This window comes from Simochromis diagramma, unplaced genomic scaffold (genome assembly GCF_900408965.1).
Source record: "Simochromis diagramma unplaced genomic scaffold, fSimDia1.1 OVJJ01000571.1, whole genome shotgun sequence".
Taxonomy (NCBI): Eukaryota; Metazoa; Chordata; class Actinopteri; order Cichliformes; family Cichlidae; genus Simochromis; species Simochromis diagramma.
Window position 1 is genome coordinate 2,622,405 of NW_024386885.1, and position 27,142 is coordinate 2,649,546.

Sequence of the window (27,142 nt, forward strand, 5' to 3'; positions counted from 1 at the left end):
AAAACTTTTCTATTAAGATTACCCAGAAAAGGAACAAACACTGTCCTATATGACCCTTCACCTAGTTCTTAATGCCACTGCTAAATGTATGAGTTTGTTTTGGAGATATACTTGACATGCTGCTTGCACCAACAATGAGATTTTCAAATTGCTTTTAGCCAAAAACATGGTACGAAGTATGCTCTAAACCAATTTTGCATCTGGCCCTTCAGGTAAACTATTGTTAACCACCAGTCTAATTTACAGCCATCTTTAAATTACACTAGAGGTTTGTTCATGGTCTGCATTTCAGACAGTGGTGCTGGGATCTTTTTAGAGTTATGAATACAGAAAAGTACTGTCAGATAATCCACCATGCAGCACCATCTAGAAAGTCCTTGATTAGAAACAGCTTCAAACAGCAACATTATGGGAGCAGTGTGGAATCATCTCAGCAAAGAACAACACAAACATCAGCCAGCATCCAAGGAAGATGTTTGAATGTCCTTCAAGGAGCCAGAAGAACTATTCCTAAAGACTATTTGCAGAAATGAAAGACTGCTGTGTTACAGAATAAATGTGGTCGTACCAAAAAATGACTTTCAAGGTTGTTTAAATTGTACAAACACTATTTTTATCTTCTATACTGTACTACACGTTTCAATACACTCATGGATGGAAACAAAGAAATGGGGAATAGCTCAAGACCTTTGCAGTTACTGCGCCGTTCTCTTGCTCTTAAGTGAATATACAACCTTACATCTGACAACACGACCTTGTGAGCACCATCTCCCAGTACTCTATCCATCAGCTGGTTGTGGTGGTGTGATAGAAAATGTAGTTGTTCCATTTTTTTTACTGATGAGTGGAAGGCTCAGCGGTATCCTGATTTTGTCTTCATATCATCCTCTTTTATAAGATATACTTGTTTGCACAGAATGTTCTGAATGTATTCTGTGACCACGGCCGGCTGATAACTTGTTCCTATAAATGATTCTATGCTTGTTATTATTCTCGCTCAAATACCATGCAGAATGCTGCCGACGTCTATTGTTGTTTGACAAGTTTGCAAAGACAAATTAAAATCTCAGAGACGGCTCGTTTGTGTCCAGATTGATTTCCATAACAGTAGTGAGCAGTTTTGCACTGAAGTGGACAATCATACAAACCGCTCACTAGAACATGAGTGAGAATATAACAAAAAGATCCAAGATTGTGCATCTACACCGCACAGTTGGGACTGGCATGTATTTGATGTCAATAGTTTGTCTGAATCATCTGTTGAACGTTGCGTTGTTGGGTTTGCACTTGCCGGTGGGAAAACACAGCCGTGAATAACCACATCATCCCGAGTATCAGTATCATCCAGATCATTAAATACTCTCCACCGACAACAACCCACTTAATGTCTTCAATCAATCATCCTGAACTGTTTATTGTGAGAGAGATAAACGATTTTTGATACAGTGAACTCCACACAATCTGACTGCTAATCATCAAAGAGCCACCTGCTAAGCCCACTCTCAGACTGAAGGAAGGTTTAGCAGGTGATGTAGAGCCCTGATGTCAACAGAAAATTAGTTTGCACAACAAAAGCTCATGATTACAAAAATTGCCCTTGTCCAATCTCATTGACAATAAAATAATCCCTCTAATTCTGGAGATAATTGTCCAATTTTCTGTGTGGGGGGGAAAAAAGAATAATTGATTTGTGGAGGGAGGGTGCACAAAGAACAGAGGCCCTCTGGGAAGAGAAATGACTTCTAACAAAACAACTTTCACATAGTTCGCCGTCTCCGATTGGAGCTGCAGCTTCTGTCTGAAACGTCGCCTGCGTGAAGAACGGTTTGTCACAGAGCAACAACAATAAATGAGATGAATTCTGTCGCACATATCTTTCCTTGTGTAATGGGTCTGGATTATCAGGGTAGCAGTGTGTCATCTCTCTTGTTTAGGTTCAGATCGGGAAATGTGGCCAAGCCAAACACGATTAAAGCGCCTTGTCATGCTGCTTGGTTAAAGGCCTTAACAACTGCTGCATAGAAATAGAAACTGCGCACACACTCACGTATGCACATACTGTTCAGGGCAAGTAATGGCATTGTTAATTACCATCCTGCTGTTACTGCTACTGGCCAATATCTCACTTCCTTCCACACTCTCTCAGTCACACCTGCCAGTGTAGGACTGATAAACTGGGTTCACCCGGGAGTGGAGAAGGGAATTCTACTATGAATACAAAACCGTATAGCAGGCAGTAGGTTAGCTAACAAGGTCATTACAAGTCCAGAGCTGCATGGCAGTGAGCCCCATTAAATGCACTCTTTACACTGTATGCATGTTTGCAGGGTGGAAGCTCGCAGCCTGAAATGCAAACCTGGCTCTGAGAAGTCACAGCAGTGCTGTTGCACACGACCGCAGGTTTTATTGCTATTCATGTTTGTGCTGTAATGTTAATAATATGCTTAAATGGATGGAACAGTATCATCATCATCATCATCATCAATATTATCCACAGTTTATCTTGTCTTTATAATACTGCATATGAATTATCCTAATGCAACAAACACAGATACGTTTTGCCTAATTTAATGCAGAAGACTAGTGTGTACACACACACACACACACACACACACACACACACAAAGCCAAAGACTGAAGTGAGCTAAAATCTGTGAATGGAGCGTACCTTATTAAAAAGCCTTTGTTATTTTGTGATAATAAATGCACAATGAATAAAATATGTAAAATATCTCTAAGTAAGCAGCAGGAAAAAGAAAAAAGCCAAAGCGCAGCCAAAGTTTCCAAATCCCTTCTGTTTGTACCGAAGAGTTGACCTCTTCTCCAGGTCGAATGGCTCAACTGGCTGATATGATGGGCTGAGACATCGATATTAGCGATTATTCATCCAGTCACCTGCCAGGTACTTTTTATTAAGTTCCTGCTTAAGGATTACTGCTTTTTTAAAGGCTACTTTCTGCTGGTGTCTGTTGGGTCTGTGTTTCCACAAGCCCCGCTAATTCTAGAGACTTATTCATCATGAAGAAAACAAGACAGTCGATCGATCGATTATTTGTGCAAGGAAGGCCTCGTCTGTGTCCACCACGAAAATGACCTCCAGATCTGACCTCCTCCTGCTGCCTTTTATTGAGAGACAGTTCACACAAAACACGTCAGAACAAAGCCACGCCCCCTTGGTTCCAAGAAAGGCATTGTATGTATATGTGTGAACTTCTGTATCTATGTAAGAATGTGTGTGTGTGTGTGTGTGTGTGTGTGTGTCAGTGTGTGTGTGTGTCAGTGTGTGTGTGTGTGTGTCAGACCTCCTGGTGACCAAAGGGTCCTATAGCATAAAAGCAGGAGGAACATCCTTGGTCATAAAGAGGGTAGTCTCCCCCACACCCTAGATGGTTCACCCCAGATAACACAGTGAAGCCATACAAAGGGGAGGTTTACCAACATCAAACAGACCTTCACAAGGATGTTCCTGTGATTAAAAACACTACCGCCCCCCTCCCAGAATCTTAAGAATCTGGGGAGGGGAGGACAGAAAGAATTCCTTAAAACCATGTACAAATGGTAAACATAAAAATGACAAACATTTAACAATTCACTCTAACAGTGTCCATGTCACTTTTCACCAGAGCAATACAATAGCCTCCAACAGCGCTCTTTCTCACTGTCATTACTCCATATTGATTGATTGATCTTGATGTTAGAAGTCTAATTCCGGTGCTGCTGCTAATAGCAGTTATTGCTGATGCGTTAGAGGCGTGTTTGATAGGAGGATTCTGGAGTTCTTAATTTACACAACACTAAAGTCATATTGTTTTCACAGTGTGAGCTGATATTCAATAGCAATACCTCACATTGAGTTAATGTTCAAATAAAAATGCTGAAGACTTGAACAACAGCTGATAGAAAAAAGCCTCTGTGTACCACACTGTCAAATATTTGGTTAAATTCATATATTTAAAGCGCGTCTATCATACTTTCCGTTAATTTCTGTCAGTGTCTGTGAACAAACACTACCAGTACTATCCAAACAATCCCTAATCCATAGTCAAAAGCTCAGACTATTCTAAATGCTCAGTCACACTTCAGCTCAGCACCTCATTCACTCATGCTGTCCGTGGACACAGTAACCTGTATTTCACACCTTTTGTTGATTGTGATTTTGTTTTTGCTGTGAAACAGCTCTTCCCCAATAATGTTGACACACACATCTACCTGTATCTGTTTACCATATTGCAGATCTAATGAGTGAAAATAATACTAATCTCTGTAATTTCCCATGAATTCATTATTTCAGAATCCACACAGGGTGACTAATTTCATCAGGCGTCTACCTCGTATAGGTCTAGCATCTGGTTCCCTCCAATGCCCCTGGTGGTCTTGACATTTTCCATGGCCAAGGTGAAGTAGATCCCTCTGGTGTCAGACAGGTAGAGGTTGTAGGTGTCATTCTGGTTCCATTCCTGCACTGCAGCAAATACCTGCTTCTCGTCAGTGCTGACGATGTGTAAATCCTATCAAGAGAGCGGGGGGAGAGATTAAGAAGAGTTATGACCGGAGGCAGAGAGGTGACGGATTAGAACATGCTGACCCCATGGGACTGGTCATGAGATCAATGCTGAGGTGTGAATATAAATGGTTGATGACATACTGTAAAGAATGGGCCTTATTCTTAATATGGAGTAAGTTATATAAGTGCCCTGCGACAGACTGGCGACCTGTCCAGGGTGTACCCCGCCTTTCGCCCTATGACAGCTGGGTTAGGCTCCAGCGCCCCCCGCGACCCTGAAAAGGATATGCGGAAGCGAATGGATGGGTGGAAGTTATATAAGTATGAATGGAAAAGGGCAGTGACCTGACTTTTTCTATATTATATCAGAAAATAGAAGCTGTTTAGAAGAGCCTTATATAAATGAAATGTCTTACATTATATTATACCTTTGTTTGGTTTTACCAGTGAATGGAAGCTCCAGAGAAATGGAAAGATGTGATCCAAACCCTGACCCTAAACAAGTCACTGGTGAGCTGATGGGTGTGTCATAGGTTAAAAGCATGTCTGTGTGTCATCATCATCATCAAGTAAAGGCACTGCAGCTTACCTTAGGCAGGGAATATTTGGGCAGCTTGATTTGTATAAACGGCTCTCTCTTGTAGGACACATAATATGTGGCTCGCCCTGATGTAGGAACCTAGAACATATAATACTCTATTAATTAAATACATTACACACGGTATGCAGCGTTTCTGGCTATTATGCATAATTTTATATAGTGTGAAGTATAGTTTGGAGGGTGCAGGTGTGCAGCGCAAAAGGAGTATAGATGCTTGTACACATCTAATTCACGACGAGACTTTTTCCACACCCATGTGATCGGCAGTATGACAGCGCACCCGAATCTATCACCTGTAGCGCACTCGTGACTATTATTAACCGTGTTTCCACATTGTCACCAGCCTTGTGATTTTCGTGTGGTTTGTGCAGTTGATTGAGAACGCTATGGTTGTATTCAGGCAGTCAGTCCATGTGGAGAGCAAAACAAAGGACCGCCTTCACAAAAAACTGGTGCTGGTCCAGTTTTCTGTTGGCTGCGCGGTTACACACCTTGAATTGAAGCTGAAACTTACGTTTCAATCAGATCTTCATGGTTTCATAAGTCCCGGTGCTTATGGATCTGATGTACACATAGATGTTTTTAATGTGTATGTTTGGTGGTTAGAAGTGAAACTGGAAGCCTTTTATGTGTGAACATTTGATGATATTTCTGTAGTTGTTTTTGTATCTTACAGCCCAGTAACAGTGGCTCCATATAGTAGTTTCACATTCATTTGCCAAGTGAAAAGTTGTTGCTTCAGTTCCAGCCAGAACCACAAATCCCCTTTGGAGTCGTGCCAGGAAGTGGATCCGGCGTAAAACTGTGAAATGGGCTACCTGCTGTGAGCACACTTTGTGACGAGGAAACAAGCAAACTAAGCGCACATTTAGGCCCAATAACAACTGATTAAGAATGAACAACTATCCAAATCTGGTAAAAGGTATTTTTTTCTCTTATAAGATTAAATGAGACTTTTGTCCTCACGGTATAATACGTGGTACACGTCCTTCTATACTCCTCGAAGCTTTGAGTCTCAGGATACTTTGCTTTTTCCACGTAGCAGTTCTCTCTGACTTTCAGATTTGCTGCTGATAAACAAATGCAGGGGAGAAGGCCTTATGTGTCAACTCATTACTGACATCATACCATATTTGTCTAAACAATTAAAGTTTGGGAAAAAGTACACATCAATTTCTGGCTTTTCCACCTGCTTATTTTCGTGGCAAAGCTGGATATTGTGGCTACCCAGGAGTCTTTTCTTTTTTATGCTATTTTTTTAACTCAGCCATTTATAGCAACCTCCTGGCTTGGATTCAGAAGATGCAGCCCAGGTGTCAATGCACTGGTGGTATCAAAGTGGACTTTGGTAAATATCTCGTAGGAGAATCAATAGTCTCATTATTCTTTGTCAAGAGAAATCTTTAAGTTACCTAACTGAGCCTCATCTGCTGTGTAGGAAAGAAAAAAAACACATCCTAATGGTCTAGACTCTTTGCAAACACTCTAAGCTGTCAGCTTATGCAGCAAGGAAACACGGGAATGGTGGGTGATGGAGAATTGTCATTAGGCGCAAGACCACAGAAGACAGAAGCACTTTGTACAAATAGAGAAGCACCCAGCAAAGTGAGACTGCAGGTTCATAACCTACTTTTCTTCCCTGTCAATGACACTATGAAATTCATTAGAGGAAAACCTTCAAATCAGAGCTTGTGGTTCTCGACTAAAGAGAAGTGAAGTCAGCATTAATGTTGTACGACAGAGGCGATTCTTTTACCGATCTTGCAAGCGTTGCGAGTGGTCCAGCAGAGAGAAAACACTGAGCACTGAGAGGAAACATAGCAGCCTAGCAGCGAGTGCTGTAGAACAGTCCCACATGCAATCGAGTGAAGGAGCAGGAGATCGATGGCTGGGTAACCAGAGGCAGTTTGAACTTTAAGAGGAATTGGTATGATGGATTTTTTTCCCCATCCCTTTCAGGATCTTTCATCTGTGACGCATACGTGCTAAAATGTGGAGGTGCTTGAATTGAAGGGGTGGTTCTGGTTGAGTGCTTGTGAGTTTATTTGAAAGACTTCAGAGAGGTCAAACAGGATTGAAGGATCTTTGGAGAACCACTCTATTTCTTTGTCTAATGTGCTGCCAAGGGCAGAAAAGGTTCCGGAGGAAGGACTTGCCTGCAGGTGAATCAAGCTGAGTTTCTGAACCCACCCATTCTCTACTGAATAAAACATTTAGCAGGATCAAACAGCAAGAGAATTTACAACTACTGCACCTCAAAACCATGATTATAAATTAATAATATTAACTTAAAATGGTATTCAGAACATCCAGCTACGATTATAAAATGCATCAAGTTGGATGACTCAATTTCTGAGGCTGGTGTAAGTCTATGTGATGCTTCTGTTGGATGTGAAGAGGTGAAAGGGGTAAGGGTCTTTGGAGGAGCACAAGTGCCATCTGCTGTAGTTCTTGCTGTGAAACCTGAAAATCATGTTTTTTGCAGGTGGTTTAAAAAGATGCAGCTATGATCTGATGTTTGCAAGACTTGCAGCCACCGTCTCATCAACATCGATTTTTAAAAAGACAAACCGATAATGAGAAACCAAAACCAGATCCATCTTTTTCCTTCTACCTAAAACATTTTTAGCACATATCAGATACCGCTGCAGTTTTTTTTGAGGAAAATTTGAATAAAACTGGCATTGCCATGGACTAGGTGTGTAATTATCCCAACGTTTCCTGTTGACTTTTAAATGTATGAAACCTCATTTGCACAATGTCAAAGTAAATAATATTCACGCTGGAGAGGAAATTAAAATACAACCCATAAACTGCATCTGTGTTACTTGGGATTCAGGACATTACCATTTCAGATTTTTCTGTTACACAAATCGTGATTAATATGACACACCACTCTGTGGCTAGGATGAATATTAAAACTGCTCACACAGGAAAACAAAGCACAAATGTTCAGTTGAGGTTAACATAAAATGATTTTTACATATTTTATTCCTGCCAAGTGAAATCATTTGCAAAAAAAAAAAAAAAAAAAACTCATACCAGAAATAGTATGACAGGAAAGAAACACCTGAATTTAGCAATATTTTAAATACATTTCAACAGATCAAAAACTATCTGAGGCCAGCTGTAGCGCGAAAGTTCCTAAAGTCACTCTGCCCTTAATGGCCATTTATCTAAAAGCCATTCAAATCCACACTTGCAGCTTATGCAAAAAGCTGAGTGTGCTTCTCAATATAGGAGATATACCGTATCTTGCACATCTTTAAACATGCATAATTAATCATGCATCAGATAGTGATGGGACAGAGTGTACAAAGCCCTACCTGAATGAATATGTAGTCATCTTGAACCACCAAAGAGCTGATGTCAATGTAACCTGGGAACGGGTAGTTCCTGTTAGCTTCTGTGCACATCTGAGCTCTGCACGTGACATACTGCACATCTGTCGCATAGGAAGAAATGCAGGTTAGCATTATGTATTCTGCTAGTCCATATATACAGAACAACAGCTGTAGCAAGATTTTGTAACGAGTGATGAGTTAAAAGTGTCTTTGTAAGCTAACCATTTCCTTCCCAATTAGATCAAATGATTTTTTTAATCTAATTTGCAGAGTGCAGAGTCTCTCTGAATAATTTGCCTCTCTGTGTAGCACCTGATTTATTTTCATCGTGTAGACGCCATAAACGAGCATCTCCATCTGTCAATCATGCGACACCAAGAGGAGGAAAAAAGCAATTCTTGGTTTTTGCAGTGACGCTACACCGACATCACACAGTGGCAGTTTCACTTATGTTGGCTACAGTATAGACGACCTTGATGTTGTGGCCTTTCAGAGTTACGGAGACGACATTCACTGAATGAGAGGGAAAATAAAAGAAGCCATATTCATCAAGAATCATACGCTGGGTTCATTGGTGGGGTGAGCCAATGCCGTTTCCTTGGGGACGACTTCTTTTCACAAAGAGGAATTCATGCCTATAGACACCTGCTCATTACTCGTCTTTGTGTGTAAGTCACCTACTTCCATCTGGTGTGTGAGCTTCCATGTGGACCAGATCTGGCTCCTTGTCTAGGCCTGTGACAGACCTGGGAGAGAATGAAAAAGCAGAATAAACTAAGTTTTTATAAGCATAAAGAAAAAGAAAAGGATGTAAAGGAGAAGCTACTTCTGTTACTGATTAATTAGAAATGAAGCTATTGTGCATTTTCTGTTCTGTATATATTTTGCAATGATAGTTGTTCCTTTTAAACATGGTCACAAGTAAATGAACACGTATTTAAACGTTCTCCACCAAACTTTTTTGCCTACTATTGGCTCTGTATGAGTACAACCCCCCCCCCCAATAAAATCTCAGATCTTAGACATAGTAAGGAGAACAGAGTAAAGCCCAAATCCCATTTCAGCAAAATACAACAATGCAAAGAAATACAATCTCCTTATCTTCGACTGAATGGTACAAGGCCACTACACTCTCTGACTATGACTGTATCTCAGAGAATAATCGTGCTTTCTTGTTCATTTCACTGCTGGTGGATTAGACTAGATGGATACAGCGCTCCCATTGTGGTGGTATTTCATAGCCCCTGGAGGCTGATGAGGCCATTGTCTAAATACGGCCAACTGGAGGACTGCCTAGCCATTGCTAAAGGCTCATCCAGTGTATAAATGTCCTTGAGGGGGCTTTGGCAGTGAAGGGCAAACTCTACAACGGATTGTGCACACTATTTAGGCTTATGCCACAATGGCAAAGAAAGCTCCAGATTTATGCAAGTTGTGGTGCATATAGCCAAAAGCAATCCCAGGCACACCCCAGTCACATCAGAGTGGGGCAGCGAGCACTGAGCTGGAATATATTCGGCCCTACGTTTGTGATGAGTGTGCACTTTCAGACATAGTAGGTACACTGCAGGGGGAGTGAGCAGCAGACATGACTGGATAGGAAGCGACAGGAACGTCCTGGATCCATTATTAGTCATAGCTCATGTATCTGCATGTATGTATCTGTAGAGATTCACCCCTCTCCCTTCTACTGCAAATGTAAAAATAATAATTTGGTCTTGCAGGACGCCTGATATGAGCAGGGTGTGAGTGTGAGAAATGAAGTGGAATGCGACATGCCCTCGGACGCTGAATGCAAAACGCATTCTGAAGAAGGAGATTAATCTCTGCCTGATTGTATCAAGGGATAGAAAATGTGCAGAATTTTAGCAGCATCACCAGTCAGTCACATAGCTTGTTCTAAGCCATCAATATCACTTGCTCAGTCGCCCCGAACACGAGCAACACTTTCTGCATTCCTGAGCAAACAAAACTTTGGGGAAGAGGAATGGAGCAGAATAAAAAGGGGGAAAAGTGGAGATGTGAGAATGAGTGACTCACCAGTAGAATCTGTTTGGCGTGACGTGTTCGTGGATGAGCTGCCATTTTCTTCCGAAGTCTACCGAGCTGTACAGCTGCAGAGATATGAGAGAAAGGGGGGGGAAACAAGTCTTTTAGCAAGATGAACATGTTTCTCCATTCATCTGGATTCTAATCACAAGAGATGATGAGTGCTTTTTAGACACGACTGGTAAATTTCAGGGTAGAGGTTAGCCTGGGGCATTATCGGTAGATGGGCTGCCATACCACTGAAATGCTATCATCATCAATGACCAACCATTCAAGCTAGCATTTTATCACAGACCGAGGCCTCTCTATTCCCTTCTCGTGTTACTAATAAGAGGTATAGATCTGAAAATGAAGCATTTATGCAAATAACACACACATATAATTCCCCTCTCGCCTCTGCAGGCAGTGTTTGTCTTTCAAGCTCAGGTCCTCTTCCAGAAGCCTGGAAGCTTGATGGTCCTGCGCAGTATCTTAGCTCTTCTGGACAGAGGTCTCGGATGTTGTTCCTATCTTGGGAGTCACTTCGCTGAATGCTGCGCTTTCCACTGGGACGGCTGTTACCTTCACCCTCCACATCTTTTCGAGTTCTTCTCTCAGCCTGAGCTTGTTGTGTTCCATGTTCATTCAGTATAGCTACATCTATCACTACAGCCTTCTTCCTCTGCTTCTCAACCACTACTATCTGGAATACCCACAGGATCTTAGCTCTGTCAGTCTTGACCATCCTAAGGGGGGGTCAACGATTTTGACATTCAGACTTCCAGCAACATCTGTATTATACTCGGCACAGGTGTTCCTGTATACTATACTATGGCGTTCCATGTATGCCCTGCCTGCTAGCATCTTGCACCCTGCTGTTATGTGCTGGATTATCTCAGGGGCATCTTTACACAGCCTGCACCTGGGGCCTTCCCTGGGGTCATGCCTGGTGTGGTAGACCTCTGCCTCCTAGATCTCAGACATCTGAGATCTCTGTCGAGAAGAGCACAGCCCTAGGAACAGCAACAATACTGTGTAGGACCCTCACGCTCCCAGGCCTCTGGTAGAAGACCTGAGCTTGAAGGATAAAGACCGGCCACAGGAGTGAGAGGGGAATTTTTTAATATAATAATGTATATAATGTGGCCAACTTCAGCTTGATGAGTAAGTACTTGAAGATCTTTGGGAGGTTTTAGTCCTAAAAATCAATGTTGGACATACAAACTTTTCTCCAAACCCTTACTTCTGTTATTGGAATTTCCACAAATGCATGGAATGATATATAGCTCAGCTGGCATACAGGATCATAGCATGGAGTCACTGGCCCAATTTTAATGTACTAATTACATTTTCTTGTGCTCGAGCAAACGATTAATAACCCTGGTGCATTTTCCAAGTCTCTGTTGATTGATGTTGTAGAAACAGCACCCTTGCTGGGCCTGTGTATTATTATTTTCATGCAGCTCTGTGAGTCGGTAGCCCCATTTGAGGGCTATGCTAATGTTCCCACTTGTTGTCTTTTATCACAGCAAATCTGTACTTACTCTGATAAAAAATATACACATTTGTCACCTGCTGCAAATGTATTTCGTCAGCATTGCAGGGGAAGCTCTATGTCACCAGGTAGGCAGGCTACCTTCATCATCTAATTTAAAGTTGTTGTGATTCATTGGATTTCACTTATTTGCCTCTTCACGAACAGAATAAATGCAAATGAGTTAGCTGGGGAGCACCACTTTACAAATGCAGATATCAAACACGTGCATCCAAGGACACACACTATGAGCAAGAAATAGAAACAATGCCGACACACTGCTTTGCAAACATTAAAAGACTTTTAATAAACACACTTGGCTCTTAGTTTTTCATCAGAGCACTGTTCTCAGATATAGTGAGGCTGACGTCAGCTGCCAGCCTTCACAGGAGTGGAAGCTCATCTCTGCTTGTATCCACAATCTTATTCTTTCATTGTTTTCTTCATTTTTCTTTTACTTGTTTTTCAAACTTCTGAGTAATTAGTTCATATAAATGGCTGATGTCACCCTGAAACCTCTGATGTTTTCTTATTTTGATGATTTTGACTGAGAATGTTATTTTTTCCATTACAAATTTGTGGTTTAAATGATATTGGCATTATCTCATTAAATACAAACTAATCATCATAAATGTCCAGGCACATTAGAGTCAAAGATTTTACAAAGAAGATTCTCTATTTTATGAATTTAACATTTAACACTGAAGATAGGTTTGGTGGTTAATGGTAATTAATGGTAATATGGATTTTTCATTGCTGCAGCTGTTTTAAAGAGAAAGTTACAAAATTTCAGCATCATCTGAATGGACAATTCTATCCATAACAATTATGAAGCGAACAAAGATCAGCTGGATGAAGTACAAGCCTGGTGTTAAGTCGGTCTTATTGCCTTTCTGGAGATGTTGAGGGCCTATCAATAGAACTAATGAAGGGGGGTTCCAACCTGATTACCCCAAAGAAGTTTTTACCCCTCCCCGACCCAAAGCACAAGACACTAGGATAATTGTTCTTATGGATTTTAACACCAAGTCTGATGAGCTTAGCTTATAAATTGTCCTCCAATCTTATTTAACCTCCCAAGATCCGAACTCGTTCATGGCATACATTTTCAATTTCTCCTTGCTATTTGGGCTGATTGAGACCTGATGAATGTAAAAACAAAGAGTTACCAGTTTTGTTTTGTTTTGTAGCTGATTTTTGTTTCTGAGAAAAATGAGATCCACAGTGGCTGTATAATGTCCTCGTAAGTGGATATCAGGCTCTTGTAGAGCAAAATTTGTGGACGCCATGTCCTAGGAGGTTAAAATGGGCAACGAAGCAGGTGATGCTTTAAGGTGTGGATATAGCTTGCAATTGAGAAGTTGCTACTGCTTAAATGTGCAGTATACTCAATTTCTTTGTTGTGATCCACCTCAAGGCATTTCTTTCTAAAAATACTAATACAACAATCAAAATGCTGAAACTGAGGCTTCAAAATAGGGCCATCTAACCAGTGAGTGATGTCGCTGTAGCTGCATCCATCTTAGTATAAAAGCTATGTAAGCAAACACATCCCCAGCACAACACATGGTAAACAATAGCCTTGAAGAAAAACAATTACCGGAGATCATTTATTTGAATTTCGAGAGCTGAACCTTTCCCTTCCCGTCATATGTCTATAAATGTCTACTTGCACCACAAACCCATTTGTTCTAATTTCAGACCGTTTTAAGGAATCGTATCATTTTGGCCAGAAACCATCGAGAAACGAGTACTCTGCTCATGAGTGGTGGAGTGGCAGGTGGGCAGGGCCCAAGAGCCAATGCTGATCCTCAACGAGGCCTTTCCTACACTGCAGCCTCTGGCCTAGCGTGTTGCTTCATTATTCTCTATTCTATTTATAGTGTTTCCTTCACTCACCTCTTTTCACTATCAGTATGTTTGCAGTCCATCAGTAGTTATTAATCTCTCTTCCACAGTGTGTCTTTTGTCCTGTCTTCCTTGCCTCATCCCCAGTCAGTCGCAGCAGATGGCTGCCCATCCCTGAGTCTGGTTATACTGGAGGCTGATGTTGTGATTAAATTGAACTCAAACTGAAATCTCTGTAACTGTTTGTCATTCATATTTGGGATAGAGGTCACTGCGAGTGGACGGATGGACAGATGGATAATCATACTACAAAGTAAAGTTTTGTACTGATTAAATCTATTACCTATCTATCCAAGGTTCATTGTTTTATCACCTCCTTTGTCAAAGTTTTTATTTCTCTGACACGATGCAACAAACATATTTTCAAGAATGAAAACAAATATTTCAACACAATAAAACTCATGTAGTACATCATCTACAATACCTATATTCCTAAAAAATATACAAAATATACAACTAACTGAGAGAAAAGCTGAGCACGCAAATGCCATACATACCCCATGCATAACCCAGACTCATTGAAAGCATACAAATCATAGAAATATCTGAAGATGGGAGGAACTGCAGTAAATAACATGTCTGATCTTAAAGCTGTGGACCATTAGTTTAGCTGTTTCACACTTTACCTGTAAATATTTTTCTTTTATTGTCACAAGCAGGTTTGTATGGTTATGTGGGATATTCTGTTGTTAATTTGCGGGTGCTCATCCTAGAAATGCATCACAGCACAATTGTGTACAAACCTGTTCCTAACCACACCTGAGAAAATAATCATTGGCAGCTGGCAGCAGCCTTGACGAGCCCTTATCAGTTTTCTCTTTTCTGTGCTCCGGTGAAGCCTGTGTGTTGATAGTGATGAGCACTCCCACCATTTATTAAAGGTTTTTTGTCATTTAAACAAAGCAGTGTGCTTTGCTGTTTTTCAATTATGAATTATTGATCACAAGACTTTACATGTTTAACCTCTTAAACTGTAGGTTTATTCTGTCCTACAATCAGCACTTGGACTCCATATTTTTGAGAGACATTCATAAAAATATAAAGGAGACCAATGCATTCATCGTAGTGTCCCATGTGTTTTTAAGGCATGGATCTCTTATTAACTGCAGGCAAACATTTGTCCACGCCTTTATGAAGTTGCACAGAGTCTAATAAAGTACAGCACCCATAGGCACATATTCTGCAGAAAATTTGATTTCTGATTCATTCAAGCTCAGTAAAGAAAGATTCCCCACTGGAGGCTTTTGGTCGGTGTAACAGGGCGACAGGCAGGGTCCCTCATCACTTTGGACAGTGACATATGATGGCAGTGGGCAGGCACAGCCTATCCTCTCTCCATTCATCAGTTCAATGACATCTTAAATTTTAAAGGTTCTGAGCTGTCACAAAGTAAGCTTCACAGCTTCCCACTCAGTTCAATAAATCAAAAGAGTGGCCGGCCGGCTGCCACGCCACCAATGGAGTCGGCAAGAAAAGTCACCAACGAAGGACAGAGCTTAAATGGTGATTGAGGAATTGCAGTGAGCATGTTAGTTAAAACTCGTCTATTCATGATGATCCGAGGTTTAGAAAACATTCATCATGTCTCGAGCTCTGCATTAGGTTGCAGGTAATGTTCAGATGACGGTTAATTGGGTGACAGTTGTCCAATTGACACCGAATTGTCCAGTAATTGCAATTTTATAAATTAGCTTCAAAAGTTTAATTTGGGTCAAACTGGTTCACCTTTTCTCAAAGAATAGAAGTTCACCGTCTTATCTATTGTTCCGTTTCAGACCTACATGTACACGTGAGAGCAACAGCACTCAGAGAAGTAGATAATGTAAAAAAAAAAGACAAATTGATATTTTTGAGAATAAATATATATATATATAAAGCCAAACCTCATTTTCCCACCCAAAATGTATAATTCAATTTATTTATACAGCGCCAAATCACAGCAAGGCGCTTTATATTGTAGAGAAAACTCCAACGAGCAGCACTTTGATGACAGTGGGAAGGAAAAACTCCCTTTTAACAGGAAGAAACCTCCAAGAGAACCAGGCTCAGGGAGGGGCGGGGCCATCTCATCTGCTGGTCACAGCAGACTGTTGCTATAGTAATAGCAATATAGGAGTGCCTTAAGTGTCCAACATTAGTGATCCCCACAGGAGAAATTCAGTTTTAGAGCAGCTCAAATGTTTAGGAAAAGACCTACAAAAATAAATAAATAACCTGAAATTGTGGAAACAACAGTGACAACGTCACAAAATAACAGCAGCACTGTCAACAACTGCAGCTGCTGTTGGAATGAAAGATATTGTTTACCAAGTAGCTTCATGATAGTGGGTGTCTGCAGTTATTCAAAGGTAAGAGGTGCTTTCTCAGTGCCAAATCACAGCAGGAATGAAGGGGGGGAAACACTTTGTGGAAACTGGATTAGCTGAATAGAAAACAAAATCAGGCACACCAAAGCTGAGATCAGGAGATCAATAAATCAAGCATTGCTCATTGTACGACAGGAAACAACTCCAACATGCAGATGCAGAATCTGCTAAATACGAGAGAATCCAGTCAGCAAAAGTCCTCTCAGAAGCATGGTGTGTAGCAGTGCTCTCAGAGGACTAGTGGCATCTCGAAACCATTACTCAAAAGGTGAAACAAGGCCAAACGCTTTGAGTGCGCTAAGATATACCAGCATTTCACGGGAGAAGTAAAATACGGTCATTGTCTGAAGAATCCAAGTTTTTTGTGATTTGTGGGAGTAACAGGAGGAACACAAGACACGTGTAAGGAATATTCCAGCGTCGTCTCGAAGCTCAAAGCTTTGAAGAGGTGCTTGAGAACCAAAGAAGATGAAGAAGTGCTGACTATCATGGACTTTCCTTCATCCTCACCTGTGCTTGACCAAACCGACACTTCAAGGGTCACCCAAAGTCTAAGAAAGCTCAAATAAATCCTGACGAGGCAAATATCTCTTTGGAGCATAGTCAGGTCATTAAGGGATAAGATGGAGTATTAGCTTTAAACCTCCATGCAGCTCATATTCTGTTGTCATTAAAGTTAAGACGGACAAAATGCTGAAGAGATTTTTTCCTTTTACTCAAAGCTGATGTGGTTTGTAGAGGAATATTTAGTATTAAAGTTTCAACAATTTTTTTTAAACTTTAGGTTAAAATAAAGTTTTAAAATCAAGCAGTGAAGTAGAATCGCCATTTTCAAAAATAACCCGAAGTAGTGATGCATGCACATATACTGCCGAAGCTTGAGTATAAAGCAAAACAAGAAGCACAAAGATCATTCGACAGCACTGCCTCTCGTATACCACACAGCACTACAGTTCAACATCCCTCATAATCCTCATAATCCTAATGTATGTTTGTACCAATTGGTCTTTTCTAGAAGTATTTCTACATGTCTTTTTTATGTGTTCATGTCTGACCTGATCCTGCATCTGGTTCCACTTTTAAAAATCATTGAACCTGGTTCAAATTTCGAGATTTCAATGTCGCCTTCTCTGGCAGCTCCATAACGATTTAGCTTAGTGGAAGTCCTGTTCTTACCAATTTCACCAACAACTTCAAACACTTGTAGGGTTTTTCACCATGAACTTATCGTCCAAGGCCAGTCCATCAAACGAGTTGTACTGTGACGTGCTGAACCATCTGAGGGAGAACATCCAGCGTGACAGCGTCCGCCGCCACATCCTGCACCGTGAACAGTGGAGTGTTTTGGTCTCACCGACAAAACCTTCACTCACCACTGAGCACTCCCGACAACTTTTACACAAAAGTGATAATCACATTTAAAGATCAATGCTTTGACACCCTGGAAGGAATCCAGCATCCAATCAATCAAAACAAGCGCAACTGGCCATAACATGACATGACAGTCCAGAAGATGTTGATATTTAAATTTAAATAATCTACAATTCTCAATTTCAGTTTAACGCATTTTTATAATCTCAAAGTGATTAACAAAGCCGAGCGACCGTAATAACAAAGCTAAAAACATCTCAAAGTTAAAGTTAAAGGAAGGAAATGGCAGTGAAGCTTGAAGGTGCACCAAAAAATAACTTTAAATCCAAAAAATAATAATTATAACTGGAATTAGTGTAAGAATGAGGAATAAAAATAAAGAATACAGACCCAGTCCGAATGCCAGTCCCAGTACGTGTGCGTTTGGTTTTGTAAACAATCTACAAAATATGCAAATCTTCAGGATGCAGTACGAGCCTTCCACTGGTCAGGTGCCTCAAACTCAATCATCCTGTGACCTGCACGGGTTCAAATATTCTGATCGTAGGAATAATTCGTGTTAAATGAGATACAGGGAAACAGACTCAAGTCTGTTTACACACAAGGTCTATCATAGTATCGCTCTGTGGATTAGATCACAGTAAAGGTCCCCAAGTTCAAGTCTCATAAGAAATTCATTCCAGGCAGCACTGGTTTTATCAGATTTAGCCATCAAACCAGTTCAAGTGTGCTTTGGACGTGCGGGCATATAAAACAGGTTTTGTTCCACGACGTTTAGCTTAGCAGTTCCTTTGGGTTATTGGGTTTCACATTGGAGGGAATAAATCTTAAAGTTTCTGTGTTGATTCGTGCTTTTGTTTTTTTGTTTATTTTCTCCTCCTCGAGGCTTCGTGCTTTACAGGAAACAAATCGAGACTGGGAAGTGAGTTAAATCAAACACAGATGGAACCTAAATGAGAAATGAATAGATTCAAACTGGTTTCTCACAAGAGAGATTACCCATAAAGCATTGTAAAATACATTTCATGAAGCTTTTTTATTACTTCCTTTTCTTACTGTTTTTTGAGAGTTGGTGGTAAGGCTTGGTAAAAATGTAAATTATTGCATTTGCTTTTTAAAGCCTAGTGCAAGTGCACTTTGCTCAAAATGAAATATGAATTAAAATAAAAGATACATGACCACTCTGCAGTAGCTGTCTGCCATGGAAATCAATTACAAAACGAGTGATGCTGAGGAAACCCCACGCAGACACAACGACATGTGTTTCATGACAACATGAGACCTGAGCTGGAGCTGCCAACGAGTCCAGTATATGTCATTGAAAGAAACAGCTGAGATCATAATCACAGCTTTCTTTAACTCTCACTGTGAACTGTTGGGGGGGAAAAAGCCTGCAGTGGAAAAAAAAGGCACAACATGAGGCAAACCATTATCCTCAGAGCATAGGATAAAATGTCTAACACCAGCCAATTAGAGATAGGAGGTCTGTGTAGGCTGTTTTTGACCCCTGCAACAGCCCATTCTGACTGGATTTCCAACCACTATGAGACTCCCACCCACTAAATAAGACATTATGGATTTTGCTTGAGGCAATGGGAAGTAAAAGTGGATAGATATGTCTAGGATTGCTCTCCTAGTTCTCGGATTCTCCAGTTCTTCAGTCTGTTTATGTAGTTTTTCAAAGCAATAGATGCAATCTGATGAACATCAGAGAGGTTGTGGCAGGGTCGCTATTGTCTAAGATTTTGGCCTCCATGTTGATAAAAAAGGAAAAGAATAACGCTTGTTTATAGCATTAAAAGAAACAACTTTTCCAGACCCAAGACAATCGCAGACAATCACCAGACCTCACTATCAACTGTTTTCATGGGGGCAAATCTGTGGCAAGACAGCAGTTTCACAAAAAGATTGTGTATTGTTGAATTTAAGACGTATCCCCAGAGGATTGTTCAAAATCTACTCAAACAAATTGTTATGGTGGTGAGCCATACTCTGAGATGTGAATCATTGCCCACATATCTTATCTTTTGGTTACTCTCACTGACAGTATTTGAAATGCTTGGAAACATTTGAACGTCAGAGCCTTAAATGCAGAGCTTAGGAATGACTAAAAGCAAAATGCTATTTTTTAACCTACACGGACATATTGCCTCGCCTTGGCAGGAACACCCTTCTATTGATCTGAGAGTATGAAAGTGAATCCAGAAAACTAGCGGACTGCAGAAACCACCTCCACTTTAACCCAAGATGCAGACAAAGCAGACGTGTTTCCAAGAGTTTGCTCCTTGGATCCACAGTCAGGAGACACGGAGCAGAGTTCATTCTATGGCGAGCATAAAACCAACTTCTAAGCAAAAGGATAAGACAGATACATTTGACTATAGAACTCTAAAGCACTCTGGAATAAGATCAATAAGAACTCAAAACACTCGTGGCCTCCCCTATTTTTGAGTTTCTAAGCTAGTGGGCAAGGCTCAGCAGACCCAACACATTCAAGGGAAAGGAATACATCCATTCATCCATTCACTTCAGCTTATCTTTTTCAGGGTCGCAGGGGGCACTGGAGCCTATCCCAGCTGTCATAGAGCGAGAGGCGGGGTACACCCTGGACAGGTCGCCAGTCTGTCGCAGGGCCAACACACGAGGCCAGACAACCATTCACACTCACATTCACACTTATGGGCTATTTGTCTTGATGCATGCTCAATCATCCAGGTGAGTAAATCTCCAAAAGTTGATTCTGTTCATCTGGACGTAGCGTTTTGTGGGAGAAACGTTTGGTCACTCATCCAGGTGATGCAGGTTTCAATCTTATAAACAGTACATTTTCATAATGACTGAAACCAGCCCACTGAAGGAACAATGGGCTGGGAGGTCAGTAGCTTAATCTTAATTATGCAAATTCTCATGACGATTGATCAACAACCACTGACCAATGGCCATGAGTACCATTCACAGAGAGTTTGGGAATGGCTGCAATCACAGCATTGTAAGATGGTGGCAGATGTACCCTTAGGCCCCCTCCTCAATTCAGAGATGGTCTTTCCCATTTCACGTAAATGCCCTCCTTGACTCCGCCCTCAAACCAGCGTTCCTCCCTGTCCAGGATGTTACATCCTCATCCTTGAAAGAGTGTCCACTGGCCTGTAGGTGTAAATAGACTGCAGAGTCCTGGCCTGACGAGGTGGCTCTTCTGTGTTGTGCCATCCTCTTAGCCAGAGGTTGTTTGGTTTCCCGGATGTATAAATCCTGGCATTTCTCCTGGCACTTAACAGCGTACACTATGTTACTCTGTGTCGGGTCACCTGATCCTTGAGGTGGACCAATTTTTGGCGCTACGTGTTTTGGGGTTTAAAAACCACAGTGACACGGTGTTTAGAAAAAATGTGTCTCAACTGCTCCAATACTCCTGACACATACGGGATCACTGCAGGTTTTCTCTTAGGCAGCGGTTGTCCTTCTCTCCTGCATCAGCTGGAGCTTTCTTTAGGCTTTGACAAAAGTCCAGCTGGGATAACCACATTTACTCAGGGCCTTCTTGATGTGCTGTTCTTCTGCCTCCCTGGCCGCTGTGTCTGTGGGGATGGTGTTCCCCAACTCTGGTTTCAGTCTTTATGCAAATGTACTGTTTATAAGATTGGGGAAACCTGCAGTCGGCTGAGGCTGAAGAAGTCACCTGGATGAGTGACGAAACGTTTCTCCCACAAAACGCTACGTCCAGAATCAACTTTTGGAGATATGGGTGGATGAAGAATTTACCAGACAGGGATCTCACTGAATCTGAAAATAGTTGCAATTTAGCCATTTCTCCACAACAGCTGCCACTGACTTCACCAACAAGGTCCAGGAACACTGGATGCAGAGGAAACCATAATGTCCTTTGATGTGGTCTCATGCTGCACTTGCATACCTACGACTGAGGCAGAAGAGACTGTCAGAAAACCACTACAACAAGACAGCTCTTTGGAAAACACAACCAGCTTTACCCCCGATCACATTTGCACACTGTGAGACCTCTGCCTTACCACCACATATTTTAAATACAACAAGAGTTTCTACAGACAGAAATATGGATGTGCCGTGGGCTCCCCGGTGTCACCTATTGTAGCCAACGTTTACATGGAGGAAGTGGAAAGTAAAGTCTTGGCTCTTCTAAAGGGACAGTACATAGCCACTGGAACAGATACGAGGATAACACCTGGGTCAAAATCAAAACCCAAGAAGTAGAAACCTTCACTGCGCACATTCACTCAGATCAGCAAAGATGCACAGAAAAGAACATCAGACCTTATCATCCCTTATGTAGCAGGTTTATCAAAGAAACTCAGCAGAGTCTTCTGCGTGACACAGCCACACAGACAAAAACTGGTTCATCCCAAGGACAACACTCCCAAACACAAACTAAACAACATAGTATATGCTGTCCGGTGCAGCGAGGAACATTCAGACCTCTACATTGGAGAGACCAAACAGTCACTCCATAAATGCATAGCACAACATAGAAGGACCACCTCATCAGGACAAGGTGACAGCTTGAGCAGAAATGATTATGGAGCTGTGTCTGCATGATAATTCCATGACAAATACATAAACCATAACCATGGCATAAGTCTCTGCAACCTCTCTAACTTCCAAACATGGATTTGTGTTGCCATTTTAACCAGGAAACACTGCCATTGCCATTTCCATCCAGCGGGCCAAACGACCTCCACTCATTGAGGTAATAACAACCTCCTCATCCACCTAGTAATGGTTGATGAGCGAAAAAAAAAAACTGATAAAGGCCATTCGATGGGCTGAACCTTTAAAATGGTGATTTCCCAGGCATGTTGTCACCATCTGGCCTAATTTGCAGTTTTCAAAATGACTCAAAATGAAGTTTCCACTAGTTTGTGATAGAGAAATTAAACAGAAAAAAATGTAGCAAATTCACTCAAGAGTATAATTCCTCTGTGCTTCAAGTTTGATACAATTTCGTCATGCCTTTTGCCCTGATGGCCTCAACATCGTTTCAGTGACACACTGCAGTAAGAGAGTAAAGCGTGGGTTTACTGCTGTGTTTCATTTGCACTGTTTCCTCTGCAGCATTGCAGCGGTAACATTCTGCCACCCAGAAAAGCTCTTTGCATTAAGATCAAAGCACAAACAGTTCTAGCAAGACATAAAAGTTCTGAGAACAGAATCAAGACTTTGGAATTATGGAAATGATAACTGCCACATTATAGGGCCCTGTGTCCCACACAATTACTATAAGTCACTTTTACAACTCCTAATTAAGTCCCCTATAAATTCTTGATGCATCTGTGTACAGTGCTCTAAATCAAATGGCTACTGTTGACATCGGCTGGGCATATCCCGTATGGGGGGGAAAGATGAGGACGGGTTTTATACCCCACAATTTATTGAGCCTGCAAAGTATACAGCAGTAGGGATGATCCTATATGGAGAGGTATAGGCAAGGGCTATGCAAATGTGCCGTCTGGACTGTTCTGAGTGAGAGGCCGTAAACACAGCGGTCCAATCTATAACATCCTTCCTACTCGCCACTGTATCTCTACAAAAGTGCACCAAGACCTCCTTTTCAAATCGCAAACCTAGTTTTTTGATTGAATAGTTTACTAACAGCAATTTAATAATCACTGCATCGTCAGATGAGTAATTAATAATGACAAGGACACCTGTCAATGCTTTTCTGAAGCTCAAGAAAAAAAAAATGTCCTTCCTTAAGCAGAGCACCCAGTTCTTCTGTATTGTGAGCTGCTGTTGTACTGCGCTTTTCTGTCTGAACATATTTGGGGGTGTTGGTGGAACACTTGAAAGTGTCACCTTGGAAAATTAGGGAATAGTTTTTTTTGCCCACTTTATGGCATCTTAAAGATAAATGAACTATCATTTAATCAGGAAAATAATCTTCAGATTAACTGCTAATTATAATAATTGTTAGCCTATAGCCCTAATTAAAAGCCAGAGACAGAATGAAAGGACAAAATCATCCAGATTTTTTTCTACAGCTCATTCTTGTATTTTTATTGCAGGTGCTGCACATGAGGAAGTTACTCTATGAATCCAGTCAGGGTTCAAAAGAGTTTCTGCAGCGGTTTTAGCTGCTGGAGGGAAACACACCTTTTTGGACAAGCGTTTTGCAGAGCTTTTAACGGCAGTTGGAGGCTATTGTAATCAAAAACGATGTTCCGAGGCAATGTTTGACCACATCTGCATCTGACAGAATTTCTTTCTATTACACGACGAGCAGCACTGAGGTTGTTTTTATATAAAAGACAGTAATTTCACTTTTTTGTTATTCCACAACATCGTTTGGGAAGTTAACAATATAACATTAAACTTTTCATCTGCCCACGTATCCATGCAAATCTCCACCCAACAGCCCACAGAAACAGGTTGTGGTGACAGTGATTGTGCTGTAGGACCGAGCAAACAGGTAACTGTTGGAAATCAAGCTCTGTGTGAGCATCGCTTTGGCTCTGGGGGTCTCTGATTGTGTAGATGTGCTGATTGTCCAGATGCATGTAGAGCCTCGCTGTCATGTTTTGCTGTCACACTTTTGACCCTTAGCAAATAATACTCATGTTCAGTCATTTGAGTTTCTATCCATCTATCGTGAACGTGTTGGGTTAGTACTGCATTGCAGACAAATGTAATGTGATTACAATAACACGTTCCAAAGTAACAGTGAAATCAACACTGATAGCTAAACTTATCCTGAAAGCTTCAATGTGAAATGACAGATTATTTTGTTCCTGAGGTTAAAGGTGTTTATCCTGATTGAAATTCTTGCAAATGGATTTGACTCCACTCGACTGTTTCACAGACCAAAAAAAAGTGGATCACAGCACAAACTCATTGTGATTTGCAACCACGTGTTAGCAGCATTTGCTCAACAAATTAAAATATTATCTTGCATGATTATCAGTGTCAGACACTAATACGTGCCCAGTCAGGTTTAGCAAACAGATTCCCTCTGGCTTTGTGTTCGCTTTCACACTGCACCACCTCCTGCAGGTTTCTTCACTGATTCCTCATTACTTCAGTGTGTTGCCTTATAGCTACATAACAAATGAGAACAGGCTGCACACCTGCCTGGCAGTCACTCAGGTACCGTATGTGTTCTCGCATGACAGCAAATGGTGTACGTGGACTTTATTCTGTTTAGCTGACCGAGAACTGAAACAACTTATTTTTGGAGAAACCCGCCCCCCCTCTAATGCTTACATTGGTTGTTGAAGTTCATTAGAATTCCTAGAATGGCTTCAGGTTTAGCCTGCCATGTACAGCCCAGCTTGACATGTGCATAAACCAGCACCTCACCATTTGTATCTAATGTAAAGCAGCTAGCCTCATCCCAGGCCTTCAAGAAGTCTTTTCCCCCCACATGGAATAATTATAGTTTGAATTGCTGCCCCCAGATGCATAAAGAGGGCCCCTATTATCTCCATTGTGCTAGCAAGTGCACTGTCTGTATTGTCCTGATCATGTGTTTCAAATTAAAGTCCATTAAAAGTACCCAGGGAGGGCGGGCTCGCTGCAGCTCAGTGGAGCGCGGCAGAGCTGTCGCAGCTCAGGACAAGGAGCTGAGCACTAAAGATACCTGCCATCTGGAGAGTCATTGGGTTGAGAAATGCACTGCAGCAGCCGAGCAACATCTTTGGCTCGGGCTCAACGCCACCTTTCAGACAAAAGCCCGGTGGACAGAAGTGGATGTGTTTGAATAGATGACGTGATGGATTTGTTTGGAAGAGTTCTGTTCTGTTGTCAGTGGTCATTTAACGCCACAGCTATAAATTCAGCGTATATGCCCTATTCTCATTAATGATAAGCCACGTGCAAACAAGGATCCAAACAACTGCAGTTACACTATATGTTTGATAATGGCTACTGCTGTTGCTTATCTACATGGATACGACATGTAACCAAAGATTTCATGTTACAGAAAAACTGAACTGCAGCTTCACACATAGCTTTGTTATCAAAGCTCTGTGACTATGTGGAACTTGAAATGATCTGGAAAGACTTTATTTCGTAAAGCATTACAAAATATCGATTGGTACAGAGAGTCAATAGTTCTATTTGCACTCTATCCAATTACCTACAAACACATTTAGAAGGCAAAATATTCCACTGGTCACCTTTTGTATGTCCTCACCTGGTAACTGAAAATCCTCCCAGGTGCAATCCTCATGAAACTGAGTAAGAAAAGACTGCAAAGACTTGCTTACTTCGTTTTGGAGGCATTGGGTGCATTAACTGGTTTTGAAGATGTCTTTAATTAAAAGCCAGAAACCACAAAGCCTCACAATGGTGCCTTTAGTCATCGGTAAGACAGGAAAAGTAATGTGACAATAAGGGCGACCTAATACATTTCTATTTGGGTCAAGTTACTTTTTCATGATTCGTGGTTCAAAATAATTCTTATTTATCTTCAGCTGAGAATTACACTGGAAATAAATGCTCCAGTACTTGTGCTGGGTGTTGGTGCAGAACCTCAGTTCATCCACTGTGGCCACCTGCTAAACTACAGATGCTACCAAAAACAACATCTGTCAGCTTGTGAAGAACGTATAGCAGAACAAGCTGGATACGTTGGCTCTCTCTGCCTACGCCGTCAAACACATGCACCGGCCCACTCACTCGAACTGTCGAAGGTTGTAGAAGCTTTTCTGGCAAAGGCATATGTTACTATTGTTTCGAAAAAAATAAGGCTACTAAATATCAGAATGAATCATTTTTCCTACTGAAAATTTGCATTTTTAATTAAACTGCAAGGAAAATTAAAGACGCCTGCTTGAAAGTACTCATCTTCACTGTAATCACATTGACACAATAATAATTTTATCACAAGCAGAACAGTTTCTGCTCTATGAAACTTTTAACCTTTAGTGTGCATGTGTCATATATCGGAGGTTTACATAAGGAATTGTATTTAGTTGCCAAAGGATTACAATGGCAGAGAATGAGCCAGCATTTGTAGACTCAGTGCAGAATTTCCTATCAGACAAGGTTTGCACTAAAGGAGCTTATCTCGAAGAGGACACTTCAGCAGCCAAATCTATGGTCACACACACACACAACAACATTGCCCATATTCGGAGTGGTAAAATGTGGCGAATGCAAATTCATTTCGTGGAGGTGATGCAAATGAAAAAATAAAAAAAGAGTAATCCTGAATAATGTCTTCTCTCGCTCCCTCTGAATACTTTATGGAGTCTGATGTCCCCGTTGCATATCTGAAAACGTTTAGCCAGGATACGATTCAGCGAGAAATAATTAACAGCATAAATTTGCATCGTTAGGGTGGATTAAGTCAAACAATGTTTGCATATTGAAGGACTGAAGGGACTGCGTGGCTCTCTCAGAAAGGCGGTTATGCCACTTTCTTCCTTGTTGTAGGTGGGCTGCCGGCTTCCCACGGGAGCACGTAATGAAGAATATTCCTACTTTGTCTGGGAAGTGAGCATGGAGACATATTTT

At 41.3% G+C, this 27,142-nt stretch overlaps 1 protein-coding gene across 2 annotated transcripts in view; it reads right to left on the bottom strand.

The window, feature by feature from the left end:
* sorcs3 (sortilin related VPS10 domain containing receptor 3) overlaps nt 1-27,142 on the bottom strand; it is a 233,707-nt gene that overhangs the window by 59,515 nt on the left and 147,050 nt on the right. For both annotated transcript variants that reach the window (XM_040033520.1, XM_040033521.1), the window contains 5 exons: nt 10,490-10,563; nt 9,131-9,195; nt 8,432-8,550; nt 5,094-5,183; nt 4,329-4,508 (listed from right to left, as the gene is read on the bottom strand). In XM_040033520.1, coding sequence (XP_039889454.1) covers nt 4,329-4,508; nt 5,094-5,183; nt 8,432-8,550; nt 9,131-9,195; nt 10,490-10,563 — 528 coding nt within the window. The remainder of the gene's footprint in view (nt 1-4,328; nt 4,509-5,093; nt 5,184-8,431; nt 8,551-9,130; nt 9,196-10,489; nt 10,564-27,142) is intronic.